This window comes from Erythranthe guttata, chromosome 9 (genome assembly GCF_056151865.1).
Source record: "Erythranthe guttata isolate IM_541 chromosome 9, IM_541, whole genome shotgun sequence".
NCBI lineage: Eukaryota > Viridiplantae > Streptophyta > Magnoliopsida > Lamiales > Phrymaceae > Erythranthe > Erythranthe guttata.
Genome location: NC_142541.1, coordinates 3,858,623 through 3,883,265, shown reverse-complemented (window position 1 = coordinate 3,883,265; position 24,643 = coordinate 3,858,623). Strand labels below are relative to the sequence as shown.

Sequence of the window (24,643 nt, the reverse complement as noted above, 5' to 3'; positions counted from 1 at the left end):
AATTACATTTGAAGGTTTGCACTTGAAATATTTGAAATGAATAACGCTGGGATTCGAACTCATGACCGTTTATTTAACTCAGACTCTGATACCATGTTGAATGATCACCTCAACTAAAAGTTTATTTATTGTTTACTCTGAGAAACTCTATAATGATTAGTTTTATGTTTTAGGCTCAAGGCAACTTTCATAATGACAAATTAGGAGGGATATTAGGGGGATAAATTACTAATTGGAGATGACGAGAAGGAAATACATCAAGTACAAGCCAACTTATCAGTACGTTCTCACACGAAAGCACTTGGAGAATTAAAGAACGTTCTCGGTCTCGAAATAGAAAAAATCAGCAAAGGGATATTTTTATGCCAAAATAAGTATGCTAAAGAGTTTCTTGAAAAGTATGGATGACGGAACGCAAACCTATCTCTACTCCCCATTGACGTAAATGCACGATTGAGTTATGCCGAAGGAAATGTACATACAAATAATTTGCCGTCGGAGTGGTGAGTCGATTTATGCAAACTCCGAGAAAACCTCACTTGGAAAAGGCTAGGAACGAGCAGAAGATCCAAATTAAATGAATTAAGAGTAGCAAGAACTTCTCTATTCTAGAGAATTCTCGACTAGTCTTTTATATTCATAATTGTACTAGAAACTTCATTAGGCACTAATCTTAATCGTACTATTAATTACGTTCGGCGGATCGATTCGCTGCTCCAAACCACCGCCTTTTATTATGTAGAAATATGTATCGGGCCTATGTAATGTGTGTGGGAAAGAAATCGCAGTAAACAATTTTGTTAAGAAGTTTTCTTGAGCTTGTTGTCCTTCCAAGCTTTGATTTCAGCATCTACCTTGGCTTGTACTCTAGCATGGAATCCAGGATTCGGCTCGTATCCAAATGCAGATTGCAGTCCCTTTCGATCACACACAATAATTAGTTATTTATATTTGCTCAATCTTTAAATAAAAATATTATCAATATATGATAATGTACCTCGAGCAGCACAAAGAATGGTGCCATGAGGAATGCTTGAGCAAGGTTGTCAAACAGAGCAGGCGCTCGTTTCTGCAAAATTTATTTTATATTATATATATGTCGAAAAATAAATAAATAAATAAATGCTGGATGATAATTCGTCCGAATAATGACCTCAAATACACCGTGGCCGATGAACTGACCAGTCCAGCACAGTATCTGAGACGCCAGAACAACCTGCTAAAACGATCGTCAAATCGTCAGAAAGTAACTAAAATATTAAAGTGATGAATATCTTCCGATCATTACAAAATGGATGAAATATAATTTTTTATCTCAAAGTGTAACATACATCATTCGATCATTGTCTTAAATTAATTAACAAGACCCTAAGCAAAACGACATCTAAACATAAAATTTGACGCCGATAAATGATACATTCAAATATCTGAAATGATTTTTACGGGTCTAATTTTACGAATACCGTTCATTCAAAAAATTACTTTCTCTCTCTAAAACTCCCGAGCATTAAAACAAATTTTGGTATTTAAACAAGCATTTTCACTAATTTACTCGTTTTATTTGATTCAATCATAGCCAAAATGCATTTGCACCTTTAATTTACCACACTGAAGGGAATTAAAATGATTGAATGCAATTATACCCCCCAAGGATTTTTTTTTCAAGAAGACGTGTTCTACACGAGGGTTCCTTCGGATACGTTGATGCATCAAATTCCAAGTGATGCAATTGAAATCTCGTTTATAAATAGAAGGAAAAAAATTAAAGCATCAAGCATGTACTAAATCGTGAACTGAATTTCATTACACTCTCAACATGAAAGATTTCGATGCATACTTTTTCAAACACAATAGGATTTAATAATTCAATCGTTGAACCCTGATATAAACATTTAACAAATGAATATTATACTGAAGGAAGTATGAGGTTCAGTAGTATTAGGCCGCGTTTGGTTGCCAAGATAAGATCAGCCAAATAATCTAATGAAAACTCAATTATTTTATCGGACCCGATACGTCCAACAAAAAAAAATCCCTAAAAGGCAAGATAAGTTATGATAACATAATATTTGCAGGTCGACCCAACAAAAACATCTAACAAAGTCCAATTATTTAGTTAATCATGGCTAATCTCCCCAACCAAACGAGGCGTTAGTCTATAAACTAGTGGTGTGCCTTGACATATTGTTGTTCGAATAAGATGAACATCAGAAAAACTAATATTGTATCATTTAGTACAATATCTAGAATTCAATGAGATAAAGCGCGTTACGAAAAATACCCACCACGACAATGAAAGAGCTAAATTAAGAACCGAAAAATCCTAGTGAACAAGAAAATCGAGATTTGCAAACAATCAAAGTTTTCCAGAAAAAAGGAAATGTCAAAAGATGCCGACAAATAAATGTGCGAAACAAATTGATGTTTACGATTATAAATAATTCTTTCCTTTCTAAATTCTAACACAAACAAGTTCTTTTATTGCAATTTGCAAGCACAACATCTCATCCAAGAAACTATAACCGAAACCGAAACCCAAAACCCGAAACCGAAATAGACGAGTAAAAACAAAACCAACCCTGAAACAACATAAAGAACAATTGCCCAGAGCAAAAAATCAATTAAAAATAATGACCTTCCAAGCCGAAGAGAAGCCGAGCCGATGAGCAAGAGCGCTGCTGCCAAGCCAACAAGAAAAGCACAAGAAAGCAGCAAAAGAACCAGCTTTCCTATCCAAAATCACATAGTACGCGCCGTAAATTACAGCAAACAAGAACCCATAATTCAATATCAAGAAATTAAGGCCCCAAAAATCAAATTGGGGGTGGATGAAAAGAGGCGGAGTAAAATACAAAAGAACCATAAGTGTGAACGCAATCGGCCAGACAAAGATCATGTGTAATACTATGTTTACTGGGTTACTGTGATATGCTCCATAGAATGCAAATTGTTCTTCCAAATCAAACAACCCCATTTCTCGAATTGGGATTTTCAAGAAATGGTTACAGGATTTGACGAGGGATTTGTGTTTTAGCAGAGTCTAATTTTTTTTATTTTTTTTTTTCCTTAAATTTAAGATTTAGTTTGAAGACTTTGGCAAAGTCTAGTTATTTTAGTAGTTGACTGATTTTAGCTTGTTTTTGTAATAATAAATAGGGTAAATAGCACTTAACCCCCTTGTGGTTTGGGCAGTTTGCACATGACCCCCCTTTGGTTTGAAATTAGGCACATAACCCCATTGTGGTTTGAGAATTTGCACATGACCCCCTTATGGTTTGAAATTAGGCACATAACCCCCTTGTGGTTTTGAAATTTTACACATGACCCCCTTATGGTATTAAAGTAGCACATACCCCCTTGAATAAAAAATTGGAAAAGACTAAGTTGCCCCTATCAAGTCAAAAGTTCTTGTTTTAATTTAAAAATAATTATTCTACAAAATGAAAAGATTAATGTATTTTTTTGTAAAATGATAAATATAATATATTATTGTGTTTTTTCTATTTTACGGCACATATATATATATATTTTTTTTTAATTTCATTTTCATTTCAACAATAGAGAAATGTTTTTTTAGAATTTTCCATAAAAGAAATAAAGACTTTGTTTCTTAAAAAATTAAAGTTCGATAACAACTATAATATAATATATTATATAGAAAATAGTAATATAATAGTCATAATTAATGACATGTTAAAGATTTTCAAATTGATTTTTAAAATCGAATAAATTGTCAATCTTACAATAACTAGTATTATATACCTTTTGTGCTGTAAAATAAAAAAAAAACACGATAATATATTATATTTTCATTTTACAAAAAAATACATTAAGCCTTTTATTTTATAGAATATTTATTTTTAAATTAAAACAAGAACTTTTGACTTGATAGGGGTAATTTAGTCTTTTCCAGTTTTCTATTCAAGGGGTTATGTGTTAATTCCATACCACAAGGGGTTCATGTGCAAAATTTCAAAACCACAAGGGGGTTATATGCCTAATTTTAAACCACAAGGAGGTCATGTGCAAAATGCCCAAACCACAAGGGGGTTAAGTGCTATTTACCCTAATAAATATTCAATGAGTTATTAATATTTTTTTTATAATTCTTCTCAATGTTTTAAACATACTTGGATTTTTTTTTTCTTTCAATTATAATATGGGCAAATTACAGAACCCTTACCAAACAAATTACACACCCATGTAGTATCGGTAATTACAAATACCTCCCTCAGCTATTGTCCTTTCTAACAGCTATACCCTTAGGAAGCTATGATTAATGGTATCTTCTACATTTCATGGAATATTTGATTAAATTTCCAAATCTATCCCTAGGGGATAAATGTAATATACCCACAGAGAAGTAAATGTAATATTTTTTCTTACCCAAAGTGTACTTGTAATTTATCCAAAATTTGTTTATTTAATAAAAGGGTAGTTTAGTCAATTATTCATATAAAAGGGTATCCGTAATTTACCCTTAAGCCAATAAGGATAATAAAAATTTAAACATTTAGATTTTCATCTCTGATATTCTTTTTAGATATGTTCGACGGTCATTTTCGAGCATAAAGTAGAGGTTGTATTGTATTCCCAACTCCAAACAATTGTTTAAAGGCCAAATCTCATTAATAGTCCCTCATAATAGTGTTTCGTTCCTCTTTAATTCATCGTGTTCCAATTATCTCATTATCATCCTTGAACTCTATAATCTATCTCAATATAGTCATTTGTTGTAAAATTTAGTTAACTTTAACGAAATCTTTTATTTATTGGATGGAATATTCTGTTCTTATAATTATTTATAGTAAACTTTAAATAAATTAATAGATACTAGAAAAACATATATAATTGAATTACTTCTTCAAATAATAACATAAGATCACAAAAAATATAAATAAATTTTTGATAGAGAATATATTCAGACGACATATTATAATTATTTAAATACATTTCTAAATTCAACTCATATATCCACAAAATAAATGATCCGTTTTTATATTAATATAAATTAATATTTTGTGAAAATAATAGTTTTTTAAGTTATATTTTTATAAGTTATATTTTGTTGGTTTCAAATATTATTTTTAAATTACAACTTTATTATTTACTGAAAAAAATCATAAAATATCAAAAATAATTCTAACAATGGAATATTTCTTCTGTTTTAAAAAGATTCTGTTAAACATAACAGATTTACACACCAAGGAATGATAATGAGATGGATTATAGAAATGAATGATGAAAATGAGACAATTCTTGATGGAGACATTATGGACTAAAGTGGGACTAAATGTGAAGATGAGGGACCATTAATGAGATTTGACCTTGTTTAAATAACATGTAATGTTACCCGATTTCAATAAGATAGAATAGGTTGGACATTCACGTGGTAGTAAAGATATAGATAAAAAAAAAAAAAAAAAAAAAAAAAGGTAAATATCACTTTAACCTCCCTGCGGTTACAAGTTTTTGCAGATGACCCTCATGTGCTTGTAATATAAGTACATATCCCTCTTGTGGTTTATGGAATAGCTTCCGTTAGTTTTTCCATCAAACTTAACCGCGTGCGTTAAACTTCAAGGGGGTCATCTGCAAAAATAAAGGCACAAGGGAGTCATCTGCAAAAATGAAAAGGGAAATGAAAGCACAAGGGGGTCATCGTCTGCAAAAAAAATACTTTGACGTTTGACTTGCAGTTAAGTTTGACGAAAAAACTAACGGAAGCTACGCCCTTCAACCACGAGGGGGGTTGTGTGCTGATATTAAAAGCATAAGGGGGTCATCTGCAAAAGTTTGTAACCACGGGTGGGCTAAATGCTATTTACCCTAAAAAAAATAATGATGAGATCAATTGAAAAATACAATCCAATTGTCACAATACAAATATGATAATTACAGTTTTGGTCCCCCAAGTTTACACGTTTTTCACTTTTGGTCTGCTATTTACCACCGTCAACAAAATACACACTAATGTTGTCACATTTTAATACATTGAGTCCCTCCGTCTGTTTGACCGTCAGGAAATAACGGTCAACTGTTGAATTAGGCCTGAATTTGGAATTTTTCATAGAGAAAATTGCACTCAGACCCCTGCATTCTTTTAAAATATTCTAAAAACCCCTAAAATTTAATTCAACCCTAATTTAACCACAATTTCATCATTTAATCAATTTTGACAAAAGACCCTGATTTTTCCACCATTATCGCTGACTGTTGACCGCCGTTGATTTTCTTTTCTTTTTTTAACTTTTTTTTTCGGCATTGATTTTTTTTTTAATATTGTTATTGGCGCCGTTCACCAACATTGGATTGTCGATTAACAATGTTAACTTTTTTATTTTTCTTAATTTCTTTTTAGCTTTTTCCTTTGACTTGTTTTTTTCGATCAACACAGTATTATCACTGTATAACACAATAATATACTATATTAATATCTAGTATCGTAATATTAAAATTACAAACTTCTAACAAAGTTTTATCAAACATTTTGGGGCCAAAATACAATTTATAAAAATTCTAAAAATCCATAATTTCTTCCTCTCAATTTTTTCTTCGTGGAACCGCCAGTGCATCCCAAATTTCTTGCCAAAAGAATATGAAGAAGATGAATTAGGCATTTGCAGAGTAATTTGGAAATGATATTTTTATACGAGGTTGTTATAGATTCGACGCGTGGAAATGTACATTGGTTGTGTATTCATTGATCATTTACTCGATCGATCAATATGCTGGTTATTTATATCTAAATGAAAATCTAAATAAAATTAGATACTACACCGTACCCCTTCGAAGTGTAACGACCTAACTCGATCTATTGCATCTCAAAATAGGTGTCCTTTCTTCTAATTTATTAGTGGTTTGTTACATTTTTTTTTTTGTTTTATTCACCATCTTAATTTTTTTGCCTCTCTTTATCGATATGTTTTTTTGCCTCTCATTTATGTATATGAACAACAATTTATATGTACGCGCAATTCTGTAGATAGTGGAGTTATATATTTCATGAGATATCGTATTTTCAAGGGATTGCTCTTCGAATTTTAGTTTCTATATCATCTAAAAAAATTGGTAAGCAATTTTTTTTATATAGAAAAGATGGATGGTTTTAGCTTTATTTACATAACCATTATCGTTGCTCGTGTAGGTTCAAGCTGAATCAAGCACTAGACAGTCGTCTCTCGAAAAGAAACGAAGAGTAAGGTGTGTAGTCGAAGGAGTTTGGAATATCTCGTTCTACTTTTCCAACATCGAGAAGACGGACATTATATTCTAGAAATGCAAAAGGTATGTGCATTGGATATTTGTAACTATTGTGCATATATTAATTACTTCATTGTTATCATCTTCATTAATTTCATTAATCATCATCTTTAAGAAGTATTTTTTCAAGATTGAATCATAATTTTTGAAGCGTAGAGGCTACAATTTTTAAATAAACAATTATGGTTTAGTTACTTTATATAGAATTTATGATGAATAAAATAATTAAAAAGAAACAATACTTTTTTCTATCGGGTCACAAATTTAGGAAAAATATTATCACTTTACTAAGAAAGAAAGTTAAAATAATTAATATTACATAAACATGTGAGTAAAACGTAATTCCATGTGCACATAAAATCCACCAAATAAACCATATATATATATATATATATATATATATATATATATATATATATATATAAAAGATTTCTAAATATTGTCATCAGTCTGGTGCACGAATAATACCCTAGTTAGATTTTTATTATAACTTAATTATAATTTATATATTAAACATCCTTAACTGAGATTAGCTAATTTTTTTAACATTTTTTTATCTCACTAATTAGTTATATTCTAGAAAATTTGTTCTTGTAATAGAATGTACATGAAGAACATTCTTTTACAAGGTTAATATCACAACTATTTAGACTGCATATTTTGTAAAGACTGGTTTTGACTGATTTTCTTAACAAATGTGACACAGAATGAAACAAGTGAAACGAATATGTATCACTTATTTTCTTGCCGAGAAGAAGAAAGGTCGGCGTTAGGAGTGAAAAAGACTCCAATCCAACAACACGACGTAATGATTCCTCTTGACGAAATATCAAATCCACCAGTTTAACCGAATTACAACATATCTTTGCAAGAACGGTTGGCGGGTTGGGTAGTGCAAGAGATAAAACGAAATGGCTCGAAAGCCAGTGATAAGGTATATATCACACAATTTTCTAAACATATTAAATAAAATATGTGTGTCATACTAATGTTTTTTTGCCAAAAACATTGTGTAACAATATTATATGCATGACAAAGTTAGTGGCAACTTTCGTTCATTGAAGGAGGTTGCACTTTTTATATTGTATAGTTGTATGAGAGAAGATCTCGTACGACTTGAAATGGTAAATACCTTAATTAATTATTTAGTTACTTATTTACCTCTCAAATTGGATACATAATTTATGAATTTTAGTGCTCATTTAAAGGAATTATATGCTTCTTTTTAGGAGACGTATTGCAACTACTATGAATCTCATGGCGGTGTTACAACTGAAAGTCATACAAACAATGACATTTCTAGTGAAGAAGAAAATACGATATAAGGTATGTGACATATGTTTCTAGTTTTAACGATAATGTTCATTTTTTATCGGCAAAATCAAGCTCATTTATCTCGATTGAGTGCTTTTAATTTTGAATAGGCGATCCAACAGAGAGTATGGGCGAAGAAGATACTGAGATGGATAGTGAAGAATTCAATATATTTTTTTATGCTTATGACAACCCAATCACCAAATTGTAGCTCGATGTATATATTTTTTTTAATTTATTGTATTATTTTCTAGATACAACTTTTTATTACAATTATCACATCTTACTATAACATAATACCAAGTTGCATATATAACTTAGTGAAGAATAATTGGTCTAGATTAATATTTTTCTGATCATTTTTCTTATTATTTTGAAATATTACTATCAAGTGCACATCATATTTGATCATATATAACTAAATTATTTTCTATGATAAGTTAGATCCATTTAGTATTTCACATAAATTGCACTATTGATTCACTCGGTTAGCATTTTGTATCATTCATCCATATTGCGAATAAATCATTTTACTCATCTAAATCCTATCCCAACACTATTATAAATGACTCCAATTTATATATAATAAAATATCAAAGGCGTTTCTATATAAATATATGACCAAATATTACATTTGACGAACCAAAAATTAATTACAACACTCTCCCCTTGATTTTATTTTTAGCAATTTAATATATATTACACAAGGAAATACAAATCGAAAAACAATTACCTTATATAACTAACCAATGGAAAATATCCTTTGTTTTTTTTTTTTGTTTTTGTTATAATTAGGCTAATAATTATAGGGCAAATGACAAATAGGCTCATGACAAGGGCACTTAATTAAAAGAGGGACATCCAATTTTTTTGTCTTTCAAATAAATCCAGCTCATTCAAACTTATTTGCAAATAAGGCAAATCCTTTTATATATACCAAAATTACCCCCAATTCGTTGAAACCCATTTCAATTCCAATTTCATGATTTACGCCACAATTTAGCCCAATTTCATCAATTAACCAATTTTAACCCTAATTTCAATTTTGACCCCAACTTTGACCCGCCACCACCGGAGACCGTCGGTCGCCGGCGTTGACTTTTTCTTTTTTTTTTTTTTTGAAAAACTTTTTTTTCCGGCCGGTCAACTGCCGTTGACCGCCGGTTCTTCGGCGTTGACTTTTTTTTTTTTTTTTAATAATTTTGTTTTTTCTTAATAATTTTTTTTTAATTAATATTACTGTCTTGGCTGCTAAATTACTGTCTTCGGCAGTTATTTAACTGTCGGAGACAGTAATTTAACTATTAATTGACTTTTTTTTTTCTTCAAAAATATTTTAATTAATATTACTGTATTTGCTACTAAATTACTGTCTCCAGCAATTATTTAACTGTCGGAGAGATTAATTTAACTGTTAATTGACCTTTTTTTTTTAATATTTTAATTAATATTACTGTATTCGTTGTTAAATTATTGTCTCCAGCAGTAATTTAACTGTCGGAGACAGTAATTTAACTGTTAATTGACTTTTTTACTCTTAAAAAAAAAAAAATTAATATTACTGTATTCGTTGCTAAATTACTGTCTCCAGCAGTTATTTAACTGTCGGAGACAGTAATTTAACTGTTAATTGACTTTTTTTTTTTGAATTTTTTTTTCTTAAAAAAAATTATTTTAATTAATATTACTGCCTTGGCTGCTAAATTACTGTCTCCAACAGTAATTTAACTGTCTTAGACAATAATATTAATAATATTACTGTTCGGGAAAATAATATTCATAATATTACTGTCCCAAACAGTAATATTACTGTCTGAGACAGTAATTTAGTAGCCAAGACAATAATATTAATTAAAATATTTTTTTCTAAGAAAAAGAAAATTCAAAAAAAAAAAAAAAAAGTCAACGCCGGAGACCGGCGGTCAACCAACAGTCAACGCTGGTTGACCGGGCGGAAAAAATTTTCAGGAAAAAAAAAAAGTCAACGCCGTAATCTTGCCGGAAAAAAAAAATCAGAAAAAAAATTATTTTCTGAAAAAAAAATATTTTGGGGGTTAATGTGATATATTTGTTTAAATCCGGGGTCAATGTGTAATATTAAGAAAATTATAGCATAATGGATGAAATTGATAAGAATTATATTATGGAGGGTATTTTAGACTAAAGACATGGGGATGAGTTTAATTGAGAGACTGTTTTTTTTGTGGACCAAAATGCATTTAAGTCCCATGTGATGGGCATTTTTGCCATTCGCCCATAATTATAACACAACTGCAATTTCTCAACATGTAAAGATTAGAAAAGGAATTACATAACAAGTTTATAAATGGGTGAATGGCAAAAATAATACATATATATATATATATATATATATATATATATATATATATATATATATATATATAGGGGGCAACTATTTTAAATCCCAACTTTTGCTTACTTGAATACTACCCAGTTTAAAACCAAAATTGAGTACATATTTATCAGATTTTTCTTACTTTAATACCAAAATAAAAAGAAAAGTACCAAAACACCCTTTCATCAAAATATCAATTATATCAAATTTTTTTAGAAATTACCTACTCAAAAACCAAATAAAAAAAAAAGAAAAAAAACCTTTTGGTGTAAAAAAAAAAACCTCCACCATTTCTTCTCCTCTCCAACCCTCACCGCCGCCGCCGAACGCCACTGTACGCCGCCGCCGCTTCTTCGTCCATTGTTATCAACCCGCTGAACGCCGCCGCCGCTTTTGTACAAGTAATATTTTTTTTGAATTTTTTTTTCTTTAATATTTTCGAATTGTTTGATATGGGTAACTAGGATTTGATTGTTTTAGGTAGAAATGATCGTTAATTAGTAATGGGTGCATCCAATTTCAGTCGATTTGAGATTCGTGGGTCGGTTCTTCATTCAAAATAATCGACCTGTACATGTCGATTTTTGCAGAATTTTCGACAGATTGATGTCGAAAATTCTACAAAAATCGACATGTAGTTGTCGATTATTGTGAATGAATGGAATTACACAGAGTAATTTCGACAGTTAGCTGTCGAAATATGCTAGAGAATTCGACAGTTAGCTGTCGAAATTGTGTAGAAAATTCGACAGCTAACTGTCGAAATCTCTAGCATATTTCGACAGCTACCTGTCGAATTAGATCTGTGTAAATTTTTTTTTTTTGTTTTTTTTTTAATTATTAATTTGTTTTCTTTCCTATTTTTATTTGCTTGTGTTTATATTATGTATATTAATTTTTATTTGTGTGTTATTTTGCAGTGGAAGAACCACGTGAACCTCGTATACCTCCGACTGTCTCGAACCGTAAGAAGAGGAAGGAATTATCCGATAGAGGCAAGGGCAAGGCAATCACGACCAAGAAAAAGACCACGACCAAGAAGAAGTCTGGAGAGGGTTCTTCGTCAACGAATCCGGTGTCGGCTCTACCTTCGACTGTAGGAGTTGGTGATTCGAGCAACGAACCGGTCCGAGGTCCCGAGATACCGGAATTGTACACAAATTTTGATAAGCACATTGCTTATCATATTGTGAACGGAGGGCCAGATCGCTCGGAGCGCGGCTCAGAATTTCGAATTCGAAATCACACAGGAACTTTGAAAGGTTGGGTGCCGACGTCGTTTATTACAGATGTAGTACAAAGATGTGGATTAATGTCAGTTGTACAAGCATCGTACAACACTGTGGACGGCCATCTACTTAGAGCCTTCATAGAGAGATGGCAGCCAGCTACCAACACATTTCATTTACCTGTTGGAGAGATGACCATCACACTTGATGATGTGAGTACGTTGGTCGGTTTGCCAGTTGTTGGGCGTACCGTATCTTGCGAGCGTTTGATCCGTGATTCCAAAACGAAGCCCAGTAGTTTGATGTTCGAGTTGCTAGGTGAGTACCCGGACGATGTAAACAAGAAGAAAGCGGTGAAGTTGGAATGGTTGAAGGCTAAATTTAGCAAAGTGACCATGAGAGATAGTGCGGAGAAGAGGACATACGCCATTCGGGCGTATTTGTTATTTTTTCTCGGGTGTACTATACTGTGCGACAAGACAGGCAACATGGTAAGCGTGGAGTATCTAAATCTCGTATCTGATTTGGATCGGATCGGCGAGTATGCTTGGGGCACTGCATGTCTTTGCCGGTTGTACGATGAGCTTTCGTCAGCCTCACAAAAATCAACGAACTCGATGGCTGGCTGGCTGACGCTCTTTCAGTCATGGATTTACGAGAACTTTCCTTATTTGGCGGGTGGCACATTGAAGACGGAATTCGAGGGGCCATTAGCGAGCCGATGGGAGCCTCAGTCAAAGACTACTTCAACGCCTAAACGAGCGTCGTACCTGCGATCTCGATTAGATCATACGGTCATGTGGGGGACCCTAAATGATATTGTCAGATTGATCGAGCCGGATGCCCCACTTCCACCTCCATCGAGCTCGTCGGATGCCCCACCACCACCTCCAGGTAGCTCGATAGGGCCAATTCCACCTCCATCGAGCTCGTCCGATGCCCCACAGGCGGTTGTGAAACGCGTGTTTAGTAGGAAGAAAAAAACACAGGATTAGTCTTGTGTGTTTTAGGCAATTTAGTTGATGGATTGTGTGTAGTTTAGATGGTATTTTTTAGATGGATGTTGTTTGATGGATTTTATTTGATTTACTTGTTTTTTAATTTAGTTTTATATGGATTTTGGTTGTTTTAAATGAAAATATTTTTGATAATTTGAATTTTATTTTTTTTTTGTCCAAAAACACTTAGAATATGTTTTTTATCTTACATTGCAATATATTTGGGATTAATTTCACAAAAAAAAAATTGCAATTTTTTCAAAAAAAAAAAAATTGATACAGCTCAAATTCGACAGCTAGATGTCGAATTTACACTGTATCAAAAAAAAAAAATTGAAAAAATTGCAATTTTTATTTTTTTTGTGAAATTAACCCCAAATATATTGCAATGTAACATAAAAAACATATTCTAAGTGTTTTTGGACAAAACAAATAAAAATTGCAATTTTTTTAAAAAAAAAATAAAGTGAAACAGTTAAAATTCGACAGCTAACTGTCGAATTTCAGTAGAAATTCGACAGCTAGCTGTCGAATTGCTATTGAAATTCGACAGCTAGCTGTCGAATTTACACTGTTTCAAAAAAAAAAAAATTGAAAAAATTGCAATTTTTATTTTTTTTGTCCAAAAACACTTAGAATATGTTTTTTATGTTACATTGCAATATATTTGGGGTTAATTTCACAAAACAAATAAAAATTGCAATTTTTCAAAAACACAACACTTAATAAAATTGAAACTAACACCAGTAACTTTACATAGTTTTGTTCGGAGAACTATCACCATTGTCTGATATAGTAATAATCTCGAAACTCTCTCGCGTGGCAACATTTTGACCTATTAGTTCTCGGAATGCTGTAATCCGACCATCCATTTCTGCAGGCTTCCAACCATGAGCTTTAGGATCATGACATCGGTACCAATAATCGGCGATAGGAGGTATTGGACAATTGTTGTTCAAGACAACATGCACGAAGTGACAGTTGTCGACGAATGCCATTCCGTGCTCTTGTCTCTCGCTGAAAAGCTTTGGATCGCTCGATAGAGGAATGAACGTGAGACACTGATACTTGGATAAGTAGACAAGCACAATATTGTATGTTGAAGCAATTACATGACCCATATTTGGAAAAGACATCCAATGATCACGAGTGGCAGGAACATCCCAGTTACTCACAATAGCTTGCATGCTTCTAACGGTTTCTTCGCCACGGTGCATGGTCGTGTAAGTGGAAAAATTAGAAGTCAACTCCCGTAGCATGTCATCTCGCACTCGACCCCATTCATCTTCTCCAAATCCCATTATAGAGGCAACTGCCCGAAATCCACAGTGTCCATCTGAACCGACATTGATGATTTCTCGAACGTGCATACGAAATCGTGGATGGATCGTGTCAATGTACTTATTCTTGCCAATCAAACCTGGTGGCAATCCCACATCTGCATCTTCAAATAATGGTTTGAACGACTCTTGCATCGGTATAGTGCTTTTTCCTGACTCTTGAGTTGGTATAGTGTTAATAGAATCATTCGAGTGCCCTCGTAATCTCATCAGTACAGGTATAAGCTGCAGTATATTACACTTCATTACTCAGCACAATTATAAAATACAACTTCAATGAAATGAGACGATAGTAGCGACATTTACCTTTGGAGAACAACTAGCTTGCTTCGATTTTTTTTTCTTTGGCTCCATATACTCAAAATGTGATTTGTCCCGAGTGCTTGATTTGTCTTTCCTATTTTTTGCCGGTCGACCTTTGCTAACAATTTTTTCACTTGGCTCCGTAAGGTTAGTCTTCTCTGGGTGGGTAAAATGTCTCAAATGGTTGCGCAATTGAGTTTTTGCATCGAGATCGGCACATTCAAAGAGCTTCTGGTATTCCGATAATTCTTCGTCGATGGTTGGTAGGATGACTTCGTTTGTGGTCGCGACGGGCTCCATGCTCATGTGTTTCCAATACGAGCCTATTAACTCAAGTGGGATAGGACATTTGTTCACAACAACATACTCATGAAGTTCATGGCAACATGGTAGACCGTGAGTTGTTCGAATGGCGCAACTACAACCCATATCGCTCGGTTGCAATAGTTTCGCATTGTCCACCTCAACTTTGAGTAGTTGCAGAGCGAATTTTGAGATACTTCCACGAAGCTCGTTGTATATCAACGTTTTGAAAGTGTGTTCGTAAGTATTTTTACTTACTTCAAAAGAAGCTTTGATGTCATTGTGTTGTTCGACAATTTGGTTGTGGACTTTCGTATACAAATCCACAAAGGTGCCAGTTGAATTATGCACATCCCTTTTCATTCGTCCGTGTGCCCCCTCCACCCTATTAGAAGTGTACGTTCCAAAATGAGTACACTTATTTGTCCACACCGATACAAGTCTCTCCTTGTACGGATCCAACCATGAATTAGCTACATATTCTATAGCCGGGAGATAACCGATAAATGTTCTTTTCATTGACTCCCAATCCTCATTGAACTCCTCTATGGTATTTCTTTCAATAAGAGCCGAAAAAACCGACTGAAATTGCTTCCATTTGGTGATGTCCTTTGTGAACAATTTCTTACAATTGGCCAATATATTCTTGTTCACATGCCACCGACACAGCAAGTGATGACTCGATGGATACACATTGGCCACTGCTTTCATTAAAGCCAAATCTCGATCTGTTACAATGCAATTAGGCCGATGACAACTTGTCATGGCCTCCTTCAAACAACGCAACGCCCATTCGAAATTTTCCGTCTTTTCGTGATCCAAGTATGCAAAGGCAATGGAGAACGTCTTGTTGGTACAAGTAAAACCCACAATCTCAAGAAATGGGAGTCCGTAACGATTGGTCTTGTACGTGCAATCGATGACGAATACGTACGGATACGACTTTGCCAACTTAATGCATTTCGGGTGGATCCAAAACAAGTCGGTAATCGCATTCAACTCGTTCGATCTATGGTACGAGAGGTATTCATCTTCTTTCAACTTGACGAACAATGATTGCAATTGAGATCTCCCATCCAATTCACTGAAATTTAACTTAGAGATAGTATTGTAAACTGTCTTCATACCAGTTACATTAGACGGGTCCTTTTCCTTCAATGCTCTTAGAAGTGCCCTTGGTTTCACCATTGCTTTCTTCATAGTGTGAACAAAGGAAACCTGCTCCTTTGATAATCTTCCAGCATAAGAGTGTCCGTGCAAGTTTTCGAATAAGTTGTGGTTGTGAATACCACTATAAACATCCAATTTCCACTCAGCATTTTCATTGTCCTTGGATTCTTTTAACCCCTTCAATTTAAACGGACAATTGCATTTCTTTGAACCGGTGCTCCTTTTTCCCGGTCTTTGATCATCTTCACCTGGTACCTTCTTGCCAACATAATGGCCCCCACGCTCACAACGAACAATCACATACGGTGTCCTACATCCTATATCCCCGTCACTCGAACCCGCAATCATTAACACCATTCCAATTCTTTTACATACTTCACGAACCCATGCCAATAAAGCTTCTTTTGTTGGGAATTTTTCTGACGTGGTAAATGAATGGGTGCAATCGATCTACACAAAAGTGTCGAAAATATAAGACATGTAAATTTGCAATATGAACAATTTTCGACGCCTAAGTGTCGAAAATTGTAGCAAAATTCGACACTTAAGTGTCGAAAATTGACCACAATTTTCGACACTTAAGTGTCGAATTTTGCTACAATTTTCGACACTTAAGTGTCGAAAACATGGGTCATTTTCGACACTTAGGCGTCGAAAATTGTAGCAAAATTCGACACTTAGGTGTCGAAACTGAATACAATATTAATTGTTATGTTTTTCGACACATACATGTCGAAAATTAGGCATATTTTCGACCTGTATGTGTCGAAAATCGGTGACGAGTTTAAAAAAAAAAAAATCAAAATCGATGTTTTAGCTCAAAAAATACATGAATACATACCTTAATGGGTTCTCCTTGCTCGTAAACTACCATTCTATTGTCATTTGACGCCATTTTGCAAGTTGTGTAAGGTTTTGATTTCTTTTGTTTTGAGGTTTTTTAGGAGGGTTTTTGGGGATGGAGAAGAAGGAGGTGGAGGAGGTGAGAGGTTTGTGAGTGAGGAAGGAAATGTTTTTTTTAGGGTTTTTGATTATTTGGTATTTAAGAAAGAAAAATAGTGTTTGTAATATTTTTTTGGTTGTAATTTTCATTAAGGGCATTAAAGTAATTTACAATTAATTATTTATTTTTTATTTTTTTGGTATTCAAGTAAGCAAAAGTTGGGATTTGAAATAGTGATCCCCATATATATATATATATATATATATATATATTATTTATAGGTGTATTTTTTCGGAAAAAATGGATTCTTTTGGAATTAATTTCGTAAATAAAATCGGATTGAAAATCGGAATTCCAATTTTTTTTATATAATTTCAATTACAATACAAAAAAATCAAAAATTGTAATTTTTCGGATCAAAACCGGCGAAAATTAAAATTTTTGTTCCAACTTGCACTCCTACTCATATATTTCCATTAGCAGAATAAAATGCATCATTAGACTCCAAAAAAAAAAATTATTGAAATTGATTACCTAAAATATATGCAAATATATTAAGGGGAAGTATGCAATACCCCCTAGTAGTTTGACCAGCTCGAGCTCGAGTCCATGTTGCCGTCAAAAATCACTTTAAATTAGTGAGACTCTTGTGGACTTGTGTGAGAATACAAAAATTCCCTTACCGTCATAAACCTAAGTCCTCTCTTTTCCGCCTCTCTTTCACTCCCACTATCTCTTTTCGTTTATCACCCCCACTTCCAAACCCGTTCTATTTTCTCTCTTCCTCATCTCACCAACTTCAAGATTTTACACCACCAAGGGGTTAATTTTCTTGTCATATAGTTTCTAACTAAACAGCAGTTTACAAAACAAAGATTAGAGGAACAAGTTATACTCAGGGTTCTAGAGGCTGCCAACTGCACTCTCGATACGAATTTGATGCAACTGAAAGTTCAATTTTGTAAATTAAACTGCTTTAAAACATATGATTTCTTCAAAAAACAAATTAAACATATGTATAATAGATACATGTGATCATGTATTTCACTTCATTTTAGATTTATAATTCCATCATTTTAGATTTACAATTCCATCATTTTAGATTTACAATTCTCATTAGTTGTGCAGTTTCTTAGAATTTTTGTAAGACTACTAATTGATTGAATTTACCTAATTTTTTTTGGGAATTTATATGAATTATTTTTTTGAAACTTAAACTAAATCAAAAATCATGTTGAATTAAAATTATTATTGGAAAAAAACAAAACAAAAATTGTGACTTGGTGTTGTCTTCTTAATTCGATGTGGAACCCGGGTTAGAATAGGAACGGAGCGGACACCTCAATATGGCTGGTGGGAAACAACAACTTCATAATCTACACAAAACGTCCTATTCATATGTGTTACCAGGACAAGGTAGGAGACTTAATCGACATTGACACTCGAGCTTCGAAATCGGATTTTATTGAAGAGGTTTTTTGGCCGATGGACAAGGAAAGAATCATGGCTGTTCCAGTGGCAAAAGACAAAATTATTTGACATTTGTCGAAGACGGGTCAGTTTACCAATGCAAATGTTCGTGAGGTTGAGGTCAATCGGCATCCACACCAATCTTCATGGCTAGGGATTGCATGGGTCGATGCTTATGGTGGAGGGTCGCTAGGATCGTTGGTCGTCCGTCTGTTGAAGCAAGGGCTGCTGAACAAGCTTTGTCCGTAGCTTTGGCAAGGGGATGGTCTAGAGGGTGATTGTAAGAGAGTTATGGAAGCTCTGGAAGCAGGGGATGCAATATGTCTCCCTTTTGGAGATGGCTAAGTCATTTAATTCTTTTAATTTTTCCTTCGTTTCGAGACAAGGCAATCGCCTTGCTCATGCTTTACTTTTCTCTACGAATCTCGTAAGTTTGGAAGGCTCGCATTGATAGTCTAATAATATGATCAGTTTAGAGTTTTGATGAAGTTGAAAATGGTGGCGCGGGTAGTAAAGGTGGGAGCTTTACGAAGCGTAGGCATTCGGATTTGGGTACTCGCAAGTGGGAATATAACTTAGAATTTGATTCACCGCTGTTACAAAGAGAACAATGGCAGAGATTACTACTCATCAGCTTAGGGTTCAATTTCATCAGCTGATAATGATTGATTGATTATCTTCATTTTAAGGAAATACTAAATCACCACATTAACATATAAAATCAACACACAATTGCAAGAATGCCAATTTATAACAAATAATCATCTCATTACATAGCCTGAATAACGGTTTATATTATGCTACATACATTGAATAGATCTTTACCATTCATGAGCGCCCACATTGGTGTGTGTAAGCTCATTCATACACATTTCACCAACTACGACAACAAGAATCTATATAAAAAATGGCAAGTAATAAATTTGGTTCAATTCCTCCCACCAAAAAAAGAAAAGAAAATCCCTCATCTTTTAATACACCAAGTAAAACATATCGATGAATCGTAACCAGACAAATAATTCAGCAATCAATAGACAAAATACACGAGGAAAAACATCTTATTGAATTTAATCAACAACTCAGAAACATATATCGTATACATACACAATCTCTTTGGATTCACAGCGAACTGAATGAATGACAGCCCAAATTCGAATCCTCCCTATAACCAACCACTCCCCTACTTCCTCCCTACATGTACAAACAAAGATACAAAACAAGCCAACTCGTCTTCAATGAAAAAACTGGCATGTGGCGCTGTTGTCTCAACATGTACAACAAAAAAACCCAACAATTTTTCACAACTTACAAACAACAACAATGCTATACAAAATTCTTGCTCATTCCTCCATATCGAGAAATAAATCCCTCGTCGCCAGAAGAAGCAAACAGGGCAACTGAAATTTCGGACATTTTCTTTGCAGTCAATCTTATGTATTTTATGCCTGCCTAAAATACGTTGTTATGGCATAGGTTAATTTAATTTTGATGACACTAAATAAGATTAGGTAATTAAAAACTTGAATATTTTAATATTCATATAGATCTACATATTCTAGTATAACTTTGAATTGTATCAAGCTAAAATGGCAATTGTTTGAAACAGTATCAACCTGTATTAATACAATAAAACATATGCATCAGAGTTCATATTAGTCAAGATTTCGGTCATAATTTTTATCTTCAATGCAAAATTTGGAAATCTACAACATAAATACGGCCAATGTTATAAGCTATTGTACAGATCCAAAGTCAAGATATCAATTTCCAAAATCAGTGTTGGCTGCATCATCCGCTGTCGAAGAATAAAAGCTCCATGCAGACAGACAATTTTCATGACCTAAAATTTACAAACAAAAAAGATACCGTTAAACTCACAAGTTAACATAAAGTTGAGATCGTCTCAGATTACTTTACGACCTCACGGGGCATTGACTAAAAGTAGACTAAAACTAGGAAGTGCACTGAAATAGAATATAAAGAAACGTAAATTTTAAGAAGTATAATATAGTTACTGAAAAACTGATTGCAGACTATAAGCACACGTGATGATGAATGGGGATAATATATTGAAGGACTGATGATTTCATACCATTTAAAGGGTTATTTTCTTGAGAGTCATCCACTAATCCTGCAAATCGTCTATGTCCTGATGAAGTTGCTGCCATCGGGAGAAACGGGTGGAAAGCAAAACCATTTACGGTATCTGAAATACAAATGCAAGGGTCAAAATAAAAGATAGATTGAAGATACTGTTTAAAACGACAAACAACATTAGGGGTGGGTGGATTGGGTATGTGTGTGTGGTGGGGGTGGGGGTGGGGGGTTGAGCAAGCACCTACCTAGCGCAGCTTGAAAGCTTGATACCCATTCCCCTGTCTGGAGATCATAGATATGCACAAGACCATCCTTGAAAAAATAATTTAAACAAAAGTAAGCAATCAAATGATTTTGAATTGACAGCCTGAACAAAAATACAAAAGCTAAAACTGGTACCTGACCGCCAGTTCCAAGATATCGACCACGAGGCTCAATATCAAATTGTATCCTTTGGTTGGTAGTTTCCGATGATCGATATAGTCTAACCAGATGTGGAAAAAACAGTGAGTTAAATTATGAAGTTATATTCTAATAATAGTCCACCGTTCTGAAATGTTCATTTCGACATGGGAAAGAATATTAGTTGGTTCCGTGAATTCCATTTAAGGTTACTTAAATCCATGATCAACAAGGTCGTAGTTACATTTATTGCATGAGTATTATAAACAATAATTTTGGGCTACTTACTATCTCCCTCAAATAAAATATCCATTTGTTATATCAGGTTCCTAGAGGAACAGGAGACTTACTTGTAGACAATATCAACAGTTTTGCGAATATCCCAGCATAGCACATATGGATCCTGTATGATATTTGAGAAAATATTCGTGATCGACTCTTAAATAATTTTGTATTACCAATGCTAGAACGTTCAAATATGTGCAGTTTTACTATACCTTACGCCCCCCAGTGTACAAATAGTTGCCATCTTTCGAAAACTGAACCTGAGAGATGGCTTAAGAATGATTAGTCACTTAAAAAAAATCGCAAAATATCAACCCTAAGAATGGTAATTCACCCAACTTACTTGGGTAACACCACCTTCTTGGCCATGCAACACATACAACAGCTCCATATTATCTTCTCTGTATATAGCAGTAGTTTGGCTATAGGAACCCGCAGCCAGCATCCCAGAATCAGTGGGAGAGAAAGCAATTGAAGATATAATACCTGACGACAAGTAAAAAACAAGTATCACATGTAGCTACTATCACACAAATTACATTAAAAAGTAAACTGAAGGGGAATAACAGATAAACATCACAAATATGGTACTATGCATTTGAAAGTTTCACTAATGCAAAAATCTGATAGAATTACCTGATTGCCCTTCTTTTTTTCCCGAAAGAGTTGAATATTGTTCAAAATCTCTCCCCGGGCGATGAACATCAAATACTCTAATAGTTTTATTATATCCAGCAAAAATCCTGAAGTGGGAAAAATAACAGTCATTGAAATAGTTAATGGCACATCCTTGCGAGAAATGAAAGTATTATTACTTAAACAGCATAATAATGGGGCCATCTCCTCTCCTCCAAGGAAATGAAAATCTCCACTAATTTAACAGCACAATTTAATAACGGGGCCCTCAATGAACACCTAACTGAATATTGTACAATTTAGAAACTATCAACAATATCGTAATTATGACGTATATCACACGAGCGCCAAGTCTTAACGAGGATTGGAGAGATAACAAGTCAACAAATTGGTGTCACGCATGTAGGTTGATGCTTACTTGTTTCCATTAGGGTTGAAGCCAATTGAGAAGGCAGCAGTAATCTCATCCATGGCATCATAAGCACGGTACGTGCAGCGGAGCTGAAATTACCACATTCATATATACTCATTACTCAAATCAAATAATACGCAAAGTAATACACAGACAGACCAAGTTGTCATTTATCCAACCTGTCCAGAATTAGAATCCCATAGATGAATTGGATGGTCTTTCGTAGACGTCGCTAATACACAAAGATCTGGATCTGAAATATCAAACGGGCAACATAGTAAATTCTACTTTCAAAAGATATATCATAGTTTGGAATAATAAAACCATGTCATGAAGATGTACTTGAAGCAGACATGTATGGGTACCAGCAATAGTCATATACAGATTCCCCCTCTCTCACAACAACGTTTGCTGCATACGAATCTGCAATTAGGCTGAATACATTAAGCGGCATTTCCAGAAGAAAAAAAAAACAAATTATTGCAAAAAATCAAGCTACCAGAATCTGGCATGGAAGCAGAACCATCTAGACTGCCACTCTCATTGTAAGGCCTAATGATAAAAACATCGATAATCAACAATCAGAAACACAAATTAAAAGGAATTAAATAAAATCGAGAACTAAGAATTCATCATGATCAATAAGCTTACAAGCTGAAAATCGGGAGGGTATTATCGTCGGAGCAAGTTAGGAGGCACGAACCATCCGGCGACCTGTTGAGAGAAAACTAGTAAGATTGGTAATAGCAAATGAGATGATTTGTTTATCCTCTTCTGAAATTGAAGATAAATGAAACATAATTTCGGTGTAAATGAAAAGTACCATTTGACGCCCTTCAGAAAGTTGTTAGGGTTCGAATCGGCGGTTCTAAACTGCTGGAAGAAATGGTAGGTTCTATACGGAGCGACGTCGTACTGAACAGCCGGCCAGGAGTTACCGCCATCGGAGATTGTTTCCTTAACTTCGGCGGCGGAGTCCGAACTAGGGCGGAGCTCCTCTGCTTCTTCACACATTAATCCTCCCCTCAGGTGACTGAGAAAAAAAAAAAAAAAAAGTTGCCGCCAAATGACAATACTAAGGTCTAAATCTAAGGGCCTTACGGGTTTTACATATTGGGCCTGCTTATCGGATTCCTCATTAGGCCCACACTCTTTATAAATCATAATCCAATTTATATATATAATTAATAATTATTTGTTTAATAATTATTTGTTTTAAGTAGAGAGAGATTTTTTTTTTTTTTGTAATGAAATTGCAAGTTATGCTGCACACACACACACACTCTGTTTTACACATACACACACACACACTCTGTTTTACACATACACACACACTCTTTAACACACACACACACACACACTCACATACACACACACACTCACATACACACACTGTTTCACACACACACACACTCACATGCACACACAGCTTCTACACACACTCACATACACACACTGTTTACACACACACACACACTCACATGCACACACAGCTTCTACACACACTCACATACACACACTGTTTACACACACACACACACTCACATGCACACACAGCTTCTACACACACACACTCTCTGTTTCACACACACACACACTCACATGCACACACAGCTTCTACACACACACACTCTCTGTTTTACACACACACACACCCGCATACACAGTTTCTACACACACACACACTGTTTTACACACACACACACACTATTTTACGCACACACACATACACACAAAGTTTCTACACACACACACTGTTTTACACACACACGCACACACACAGGGCCGTTCCTGAGATTTTGGGGGCCCTAGGCGAGATTTGAAGACGGATAAAAAATGGGGCCCCTTCTCCAATTTACAATAAAACTTTTTTTTTACAAAAGATGATAAACTCTATTTTAACTCGATTTTGTAAGGTACGTAGTCAGTGGCAAGGCTAAAAATTTGTGATATAGTAGGGTTAAAGTTTACGGGGGTTCGGGGGCAGCGCCCCCGATTTTTTTAAGGATAATTTGCATGAAGTAGCACTAAAACAAGTGAATATATATATATATATATATATATATATATATATATATATATATATATATATATATATATATATATATATATATATATATAA

General features: G+C 34.0%; 3 protein-coding genes across 3 annotated transcripts; all 3 read right to left on the bottom strand.

The window, feature by feature from the left end:
* Positions 1–405: 405 nt before the first annotated feature.
* LOC105959759 (2-hydroxy-palmitic acid dioxygenase MPO1) lies at positions 406–3,104 on the bottom strand. The gene is made up of 4 exons (XM_012983902.2): positions 2,636–3,104; positions 1,154–1,216; positions 998–1,069; positions 406–917 (listed from the first exon to the last, which is right to left on the bottom strand). The coding sequence occupies exons 1-4, from the start codon at positions 2,972–2,974 to the stop codon at positions 801–803; spliced, it is 591 nt and encodes a 196-aa protein (XP_012839356.2). The 5' UTR covers positions 2,975–3,104; the 3' UTR covers positions 406–800.
* Positions 3,105–13,912: 10,808 nt separating this feature from the next.
* LOC105965718 (protein FAR1-RELATED SEQUENCE 5-like) lies at positions 13,913–16,545 on the bottom strand. The gene is made up of 3 exons (XM_088822684.1): positions 16,525–16,545; positions 14,807–16,453; positions 13,913–14,725 (listed from the first exon to the last, which is right to left on the bottom strand). Exons 1-3 carry the CDS (start codon positions 16,543–16,545, stop codon positions 13,913–13,915), a joined length of 2,481 nt encoding a protein of 826 aa, XP_088678810.1.
* A 3,737-nt stretch (positions 16,546–20,282) lies between these two features.
* On the bottom strand, positions 20,283–23,736 carry LOC105959760 (uncharacterized). Its single transcript, XM_088823568.1, has 14 exons — positions 23,345–23,736; positions 23,173–23,235; positions 23,021–23,073; positions 22,864–22,944; positions 22,701–22,774; positions 22,528–22,610; positions 22,110–22,216; positions 21,817–21,959; positions 21,686–21,733; positions 21,539–21,591; positions 21,186–21,270; positions 21,032–21,098; positions 20,782–20,895; positions 20,283–20,529 (listed from the first exon to the last, which is right to left on the bottom strand). The coding sequence occupies exons 1-14, from the start codon at positions 23,683–23,685 to the stop codon at positions 20,450–20,452; spliced, it is 1,392 nt and encodes a 463-aa protein (XP_088679694.1). The 5' UTR covers positions 23,686–23,736; the 3' UTR covers positions 20,283–20,449.
* Positions 23,737–24,643: the final 907 nt, after the last annotated feature.